The 8,836-nt window shown below is 55.0% G+C and overlaps 1 protein-coding gene across 1 annotated transcript in view; it reads right to left on the reverse strand.

Annotated features, from left to right (window-relative positions):
- GFPT2 (glutamine-fructose-6-phosphate transaminase 2) overlaps positions 1-3,017 on the reverse strand; it is a 44,501-nt gene extending 41,484 nt beyond the window's left edge. The window contains exon 1 of the mRNA XM_011371987.2: positions 2,881-3,017. Coding sequence (XP_011370289.1) covers positions 2,881-2,887 — 7 coding nt within the window. The 5' untranslated portion in view covers positions 2,888-3,017. The remainder of the gene's footprint in view (positions 1-2,880) is intronic.
- Positions 3,018-8,836: the final 5,819 nt, after the last annotated feature.

Consider the following 8,836-nt stretch of genomic DNA (forward strand, 5'->3'; position numbering starts at 1 on the left):
CAACAGGTAACATCAGTGAGTGAGCTGGGCAAGGGCTGGGAGAACTGGGGAGCCTGCACCCATCATCCTGGGGGCCACTGTGCACTATTCAGAAATATGGACTCGGGGTTGCTCCTCTCTGAATTTCTTTAAGAGAAGATGAAAATCCCATCTACTTATTTGACATCTCTCTAGTTTTGTAATTCGGTAACTAACTTAAAGAATGAAGTTTAAACCTTGTGCACCAGAGAGATGTCTGGTGTGGCATGGGGCTGCCAGGCTGCAGCTTGTGTCCACAGTTGGCCCTCTGTAATGGCATTTATTGCAAGAGTTACCCCATTCCTGGTCAGTGACCCGCCTCTAGAGTGCTCCTTCAGCTCCCTGCCCCTTCCCCAGGGCGGGGTGGGGGGGTGGTCATGTGCATGTAGCCCCAAGGCCTGGGAAACAGGGTTCTCTCCGTGAGCAGCAGTTCACTAGTGGCTGAGTGAGGAAGGAAGCAGGGAGACATATAGTGACCTATCTATTGGCAGAAAGTCAGCGAAATGCCAGCAACTCTCAGATATCAACAAAACCACCCCTGAGTATTGACGTGTCAGCCAATCTCTCACTGCTGAAGCTTTGAAGATCATCGGCTTTGTGTGTGGGACCAACTGGTACTGCGTCCAGCTTTCTGTGGGAGAAGTAGCAAAGACAAGGGAGAGCCACAGCCAGTCTGAGCATGGTCATCAGCACCTGACAAGGAAAGGCTGTTGTGTACCCTCTGCTGACCCCTGCAGGGGGGTGGGGGGTGGGGTCATTCAGGAGTGGCAGATCTCAGCAGGGCCACAGTCAGCCCAGAGAAAGGATATCAAACAACTCCTGCTCTGACAGGTGTGCACAGACCTCTCTGGGCCTCAGTTTCCCCAGATGTAAATGAAGAGGGTGAGTGGCTCATTCTAGGAGCATCTTCGCAGCCTCTGCTGTACCCTCATACCAAATGTACCATCATTTCTTTAACAGTTTTTCTGTAAAATTGACTATATTTTCGAAAACTTAAATGACTTCATTACAGAACAACCATAAAAGGAAGACCAGTATCACTTGTCATACATACACAGACCATCATCCAAAAACCAGCCCACTATGTTCAATTCCAGCCAGCCACTGCTGTAAGCTCTGAGCTGGGAGAGTCCTCTGTCAAAGCCAGGCTTGGCAAGCCTCAGAGAGATGGAAAACACACATGAGCACCCAGCTGACACTTTCTCCTGGCTATTTAAAAGGAAATCATTTTCCAGGTCAGGACTTCCACGGTGGCTCCCTGACTTCCCTGAGGGCTGCAGGCTGGGGTGTGCTGGTAGGCACCTTCACCTGGAACACAAGGAGTTCCAACCCACAGCTCATCCTTTCCCAGGGGGACAAAACATGTGCAGCCCTTTCAGAAAGCAGAACAAAACTTGTGATTTTGAGAGTTAGGGAACATAGAGCCCCGCCTTGCTCTCAGGCTCAGAAAGACATGGAGAAAGCTGGATGCGAGTAGGAAGCAGGAGGGAAGGCCAGGGTGTTATGGGGGCAGAAGGGTATCAGAAGAGAAAGGAGCTGCTGGGGCTGGAGGGCGGACCCTCCTAGTGAGAGGGCCTTGGTGCACTGGTCTGGCTCTAAGGCCACCAGTTAACCAAAGGCCTTGAATGCCAGCCACACTGAGGGGTTTGGAACCCAAAGGGCTTCTGGTCACATTGCCACCTTTGCCTCATCTTTCTCCCCTGAATTGCTCACAGGCAGCCCTACGCATTGCAAACGATGCTAGTAGTCCTGAGGTCAATTCTGAGGGTTCAGGAATTGAAAATGGTGCCTGCTCAGCCTGGCGCAGGCTCCACCCCAAAGCCTGCTCCTTGGTCAGTCATTCCTTTTTTACTTTTTTTGGGAGAGCCTGGCCTCGGAAACAAGGCCCCGTACAGACTTTGGCCCAGGGCTCAACCGCTGGCACACCCCACTCCACAGCCCTCAGCGAAGTCAGACAGAAGCCTTTCATGGCTTCAAAAGTTCCACCAGGTCCTCCAGCCACAGGAGGCTGGAATGGGTAACTGAATCCTACACAAGTAAAAAAAAAAAAAAGGCACAGTGACCTTTTGTCCCAGCAGAAGTTCCCAACTCTTTCCCCAGCAGGCGGAGGCGGCCCAGCCGGGAGAGTAAGGAATTGCAGATGTGCGCGGCGGGCTGCAGTCGCCCTCCCCACAGCCGCGCTACCTCGCGGGACAGCGCCAGGTAGCCGTGGTATTCCGGACGCCCGGCTCCGGGGCTCTCCGTCCTGGACTCCCCCTCCCAGCTTCCACCCCAGCCTCGGCGGTCATTGCTGCCTCTTCCCTGCGCCTCGTCCAGAGGTCGTTGCAGCAACGAGGCGGCAATACGGAAAGGAATCAAGACTTCTAAGGACAAGGGGTTCGTGCTAGGACCCAAGCGCAAGGGGCTGCTTCCAAGGCTGCCGGGAGGGCCCAGGTGGGGTCCACTCTCCTCGATGGGTGCGGGGCTCTGAGAGCAGGTTTGGGCACTCCGCGCCCGGGATGCGCGTGGCCGCCTTTGTGGGCGACTAGGGGCAAGAGGAGAAAAGCGCCCTCACTGGACAGGGGGAGCGGACACCACTGTATTACAAGGTCCAGCAGTGGGACAGGATCAGCTCCCTCCCCTGTGTGGACTGGGCCAAGTCGCACTCACCAAGTCCGACTCTGAGGTTGGGCACTCCCTTCCCCCCTTTACCCTGGGACATCTACTAGGGACCAGGACTAATCGACGCCCCAAAGCCGCGCCGCTTCCCGGTCCCTGGCGCCTGGCTCTCAGGCCCAGGCGCCGAAGGGTTGGGACGTCGGGACCTGCGGCCGCCACTGAGGAGAGTACCGCGGACGGGGGGCAGGCGGGTGCCACACTCACCGCACATGGTGGCCGCTGCTCGCGCCCTTCGCGTCTTCGGGCTTCTACACGCAGTGGACACTCCACACTCCGTGGGCCCCTGGCGTTCCTGGGATCCGACTCCCGCCGCTCGCCCGGGGGCCCTTATAGTTCGGAGCCCTCCGCCAGGGGCGGGGCAGGGGCGGGGCCTCCTCTGCTTGTTCCCTATTGGCCCGCGGTTGTCGTGACAACGGCAGAACTGGGCCCCCTGGAGTCAGCATAGGGGGCAAGAGGCTGCAGACCCGGCCTCGACCGCTGAGGGGCGCGGGACGTTGGGCAGGGGCCGGATTTCTCTCTGCTTGTTTCCCCGTCTGTGAAAAGGGGTGACAATGAAACAGAGGTCCGGGTCGCGGTGAAGATTAAGACCGTCTGTGTAAGGCACAGAGCTCGTTGTCGGGCATGACACGCGAGTTCTGGTGTGCCCCGCCCCGCCCCGCCGCGAGCCAGATTCCTCTCAGGGCACCGGAGACGTGGCACACGATGGCTTTCAATCCGGTCCATGCCCTATGAGGAGAGAACTCCAGCGCCTGATTGACAGATAAGAAAACGGAGGCTCCCTGAACATGAGGAGGAAGTGGGTGGAGGAGGCGGTGACAGAATTCGAACCCGGGCTTTACTGCAGAACCAGAACTCGGAGCCAGGCTGAGGGGACCCAGGAAGCCGCCCCTCCCCAGCGGCGCAGGCCGCGCTAGCCTCCGCGCAGCTGCCCTGCGCGCGCGCGCCAGAGGCACCTCCGCCCCAGGGCCCAGAGCCCGAATCAGGCCCGATGTGACTCACCGAGGCCGGAGCTCCCCGCCCTGGTTCCCGGCCGTCCTCTCCCCTCCCCACTGCGCTCCGGGCCTCAGTCTCCCGTGGGAGGTCACGAGAACTGGCCCAACATTTGCGTACTTTGAAGCCATCTGGTGTTTTTTACTCTACTTAAAAAAAAATCGTGAAATTCTAAACAGATCCTCAGGGTCACGTTAGAGAACTAAACGACGTTTTTATGTCTTGTCTAGAACGTTTCCTGATGTAATCTCTCTCTAGCTTCCTTGGCCTTGGCTGTGCAGGCTCTGGGGAGGGGAGGTGTCTATTGTACTCATTTGCCTGTTGAGGAAACTGAGTCTCAGTGACAGTAAGGAGGGATTTTGGTTTGAATCATCCTGCTGGAGCCTTGCAGAGCTGGTTCAGTAGCTTCCACATTCAGGGTCACTCTCATCCCTGAGCAGCTGCTTCCTGCCTGTCCTGGTGATAGGGACTTAATGGTGAGTAGGGACAGATCCATCCTGAGCCCTCCTGGCACTTTCGAATGATGAGAGACAGACACTACTCCATTGTCACACAGACCCAGATAATTCCATATGAGATACAGGGAGAGGGTGGGCCACGCTGATCTGGAGGGTGCCAGGCTCTGCCAGGACTGGGCTGGGGTGGAGGCTGGTTGCAGGTCAGTGTAGAGACCTAGCAGTAGCCAGAAGAACAGAAGAACAGGCATGTATTAAGGTCCTGTGGCTGAGGGCTGGAAATGGAGTCTACAGGTCAGGCCGTTCTGCCCCAGACTGGCCTCTACCCTCTGTGACTGAGGTGAGGACAGAATGATGTCAGCAAGCCCTCTGCTAGCACCCAGGTACCAGGAGCCCTGGGATTCTAACAGGGTCCAGATCTGTTCTCCACTCTTCCTACTGGGGAGTGGCATGAATGCTAGGAACCCTGTGGAAATGTCTGCAGCTGCTACTGGTCCAGCATCCCCCTGCTATGGGAATGAACCCCTGGGAATCACTTGAGAGGACAGCGACCACATAGCCACTAGATCTCCCTGATATTCTGATAGAGGAAACCAGCAGAAAAGACGAGCTTGTCCACTGCCTGGCAGCACAACTGGCTGCAAGATAGAGTGATGATGCTGGGGACCTTCTTGTCACCTTTGGAGTGGGGTGGGGAAAGGCTGTCTGAGAGTGAAGCAATCCAGAGCAAAGTGGATCTACAGATGGAGAAAGACATTTTCGGAGGCCTTGGATTTAGCTGCGTCTGAAGCCAGCATCTAGTCTTGAACTTCTCAGTTAAATTACTGGCTTTGCTTGAGGCACTCTGAAGTGACTTTTGTCATTAGCAACCAAATAGAGTCCTGACTCCTTCAACCTGCCAGAGCTATGTTATGAGATCCAGGGAGGTAGTTAAGCAGCTCGTGGCTCCGGCCCCTAGGTCGTGCTGCTGAAGCCCCTTCCTGCCCTTGACCTTGTCAGGGACCTGTCCAGGTGCACCCCAAGCAGCCTCATGGCATTTGGTGAGATTAAGCAGTCTGCCGAAGGTCACATAGCCGGGAAGCTGGGGTCTGGTCTGGACAGGAGGCCAGGCTTGGTTCCTCCCAGGAGAAGGAGGATGTGAGACCAGGCATAGATGCCTCCCAAGCTTGGCCTCACTGTTGTGCTTCCAGCAGGGTGAACACCTGGAGCCAGAGGCCCACAGGACCTGGTGGACCCTACGCCTGCTTTCAGTGGGTTCTGGGGTCCAGAGTCCAGGCTGATCTCCATGGCTGGCTCAGGCCCCACTTTCCAGGACTGACTTTGACCCCTTTGACTGGGAGGGTGCAACCATGCACTGGGAATCGTAAGCAGCAGTCATGGACATGGCTTCTTTGCCTGCACAGTTTTTTCAAACCTCAGGTCAACTTTTAGATAGTTGGGAGATTTGCTCATTGATCTGGCTTCTCCCAAACAATCCAGAGATCTGCTCTCCCGGTCTGGCTGACTCCCACGGTTGTCCTGCAGACAGGCAATATAGCTGCTATCCCCCTGACACAACTGCTTTTCCTTGTGACATTTCCAGTGCGGTCTGGGGAGTGTTATGGGGTCCATGGTTTGGTGAGGGCTGCCCTCTAACTCCTGATGGAGTTCTGGCTGGGCTTTTACCTGCCATGTTGTCATCAGGGTTCTCACCACCAGTCTCCACCTGCCCAAGCTGGGCTGTGGCTGCTGGGTGATCAGGGATGTTTATCTCAATCCCCTTGTACCACTCGGCACAGAAATGTCAGGCAGACCTCAGTGGCAACTCCTTGATCCTGGAGACCCAGTCCAGCCCAGAGCCTTGGAGCACAGGATTTCCTGTGCTTCGGGGGAGCGTCCAAGGGCATGGGGCCTATAGCTGGGAGCCTTGCATTGGATCACTTCATTTGAGGTGAGCAGGAGATTCTAGGGAGACCTTGAATAGTTCCCACAGTGGATGGGGTTGGGGGAACCCAGGCCAGACACCCCAGGTGTCCTGACCTGGATGGAGTGCCCTGCTTCAGAGCTACTGGTCCTCAGCTCAGACCTGAGATGAGGATGACAGGGTGTTCTGCTCTGCCTGAGCCAGCCCACTGTTCTCTCTTAACCCTGCGCACTCCCTTCAGGAAACACTGTCTCTCTGAGGACACAACCCAGGGTGACTGGCTGGCTTGCCCAAGACTGTCTTGGTTTTAGCACAGAGTTTTCCATGAAACTTCTAGTCCTGGGTAAACTGGGACGGATAGTGGCTCTAGCTGTCACCGATTTCCACAGAGATTCTGATTCTGCATTCTCATTTCCTTGCCTTCTTGTCTACTAAGCTGAGATTAAGGTTCCAGACTGTGCCTTGGACTTCTGGGTTCTCAGGACCAATTAGAAGAGCTAGCCCCAGCTCAAGGGGCAGCCAAGTGTGGCTGTGTCCTTAGAGGGGCTTGCCTGCCACATTCTCCTGCCCCCGTTGTAGGCTGGTGCTGGCTGTCCTATCAGCCTGGCCCCATAGGTAGCTGAGTTGCTACTCCATAAATGGCTGCCGATGTCCTCTGGATACCCCAGATGTGGGTGGAGGAGGAGTTCTCCGAGGGTGGTGGTAGCTGTGCCCTCCAAGTCGTCTGTGATTCCTAGAGCTCAGGGCAAGGACAGAGGGTGAAGTTTGGGGGTCCAGGGCTCTCGTGGTGTCCCTCTTCATCAGGCAATGAAGAGGAGGCACTTCTGGGTGGGCCACACAAACAGGGCATTGGAAGGGATCCTATGCAAAGGTCAGTCCAGCTCCATGGGGTAGGGCGCTGGCCCCAGCGCATGCCTAGAGCCACTTCCTCCTCGTGCATGGCCTCGCTTCTATGTTTACTGAAGCAGTGAGGACAGGGGATCCTCTCAGGCCCTGCTGATGCATGAAGGAGGCTTCCGGGAGGCCTGCCTGGGTGTTCACTAGGTGTGCAGGCACTGGTGCCCTCTGGAGTGACCAGTGAGCAGAAGAGCCATTTGAGCCTGTTTCCCTTTCCTCTGGGGACAACACCGTAGATTCCCCTGTGGAATCACCCCTTCTCTACTCTCAGCCTGTTGACCAACTTGCCTCCTAGCTGTTGCGATGAACACATGGCCCAGGCCTGGACAATAAGGGCACCATGCTCTGAACACAGGAATTGAGTCTGGGCTGGGCAAGGGACCTAAAGCAGGCCAGTGAGAACCAGCGAGTATCATCCTGGAGGAAATTTGCTGGACCTATCAAAAAATAGGACACTTTTTTCCACTGAAGTTACTAAAGTATTAGGATATAAGACTGTGGTGTCACTTGTGCTGAGCCTGACCCTAGTGGGGAGAATCTAGGAGTGGAGATAAAACAAAGGAAAGCAGATCTGTGTGCTTGGATCCAGCCCTGCCTGAAGGCATGCGCACCTGGCCTTCCCGGACATTTTGTCCTTACCCTGGAGGAGCAGTGTAGGCCTCTAGTCCTACCCGCAAAGTGGCCAGTACAGGCCTGTGACTCAGACCCTGGGCTGTGGAGCACATCAGGCCCTCTGGTGACCATGTCCCTCACAAGCTCATTGGAGAGACAGCACCCACAGAGGTGTGATAGGCTCTACTTCCCCTTCCTCACAAGCTCTTCTCAATGGCCCCTGGTACCTCACCCACCTGCTGAGTTGAGGTCCTGGGCCTCTTGGCACAGAGAAGCCAGGGCAGTTAGAACAAGGGGCTTCGTGTCCTCCAGGGTTGCAAATCGTTCCATGTCACAAAGCTGATCAATCTCAGTCTGTGGAGTGAAATGTTTTGGATCTTCTCATGGGTCCGCAGATGTTGGTGGGCAAAAATAACTGAAAATAGGCCAACATCTAGACTCCTAGCCTTCTAGCCTGACATGTCCATGTACACAGATGGAATCATGGCAGAGATTCTGACACCCAACAACCACAGAAGCCTTTCCTGGAAGGGACACACTAACCCTGTTTTAGTTCCCACCGACCCCAAACACACAGGCAGGTCAGGGTGACTGCCCATTTCAGGCATCCTGGCTTTAATGTGACTTTATCCCAGGTACCTTCACACCTGGGTGACTGAAGATAATTTGGAACACAACTTTGTGTTCTGTTATTTGCCATGAAGGAAATCCCTGTACTCCAGTGACCTCAATGGCTCAATGTGATGGGATCCCCAAGATCTCCGCTGAGCACAGGACTTTAGCTCAGTCCACCCCCTGCTTTCTGCCCCCTAACACCAAAGGCAAGGAGGGAGTTCTGCTCAGGAAACCTCTCTCATGGCTTCCTCTCCCATCCTCCCTTCATCCCTTGTGCATTCCCTGGGCTGACTGTGCACCAGCTCGTGCTAGCACTGAGGGTGGCACTGAGGAACAGTGATGAATCAGCTTCTATCCTTGCCCATGGTCAAGCTGAGAAGTAGGGGTAAATCCTTACTGTGTTTCAAAGAACAACAGATAATGGAGAATAAATGGAGGCAGTCATCCACTTTCCCTGGAAGTAGAGGGTCATCTAAACTGATCTTGATGATGTGCAACCAGAAGAAACAAATTCAAATTGGTGCAAGTTAGATAATGACTTTATTGGCTCACATAACTCAAACATGTATGGTGTAGGCGCAGGTACAACTGGATCCAGGTGCTCAGAATATGTATCTTCTTTCAGCCTCTTGGCTCTGCTTTTTTTGTATTGGCTTCAGGTCAGCTTTTCTCACCTAGTGGCCCCTGA

The sequence above is a fragment of the Pteropus vampyrus genome, unplaced genomic scaffold, assembly GCF_000151845.1.
Source record: "Pteropus vampyrus isolate Shadow unplaced genomic scaffold, Pvam_2.0 Scaffold197, whole genome shotgun sequence".
NCBI classification, from domain to species: domain Eukaryota; kingdom Metazoa; phylum Chordata; class Mammalia; order Chiroptera; family Pteropodidae; genus Pteropus; species Pteropus vampyrus.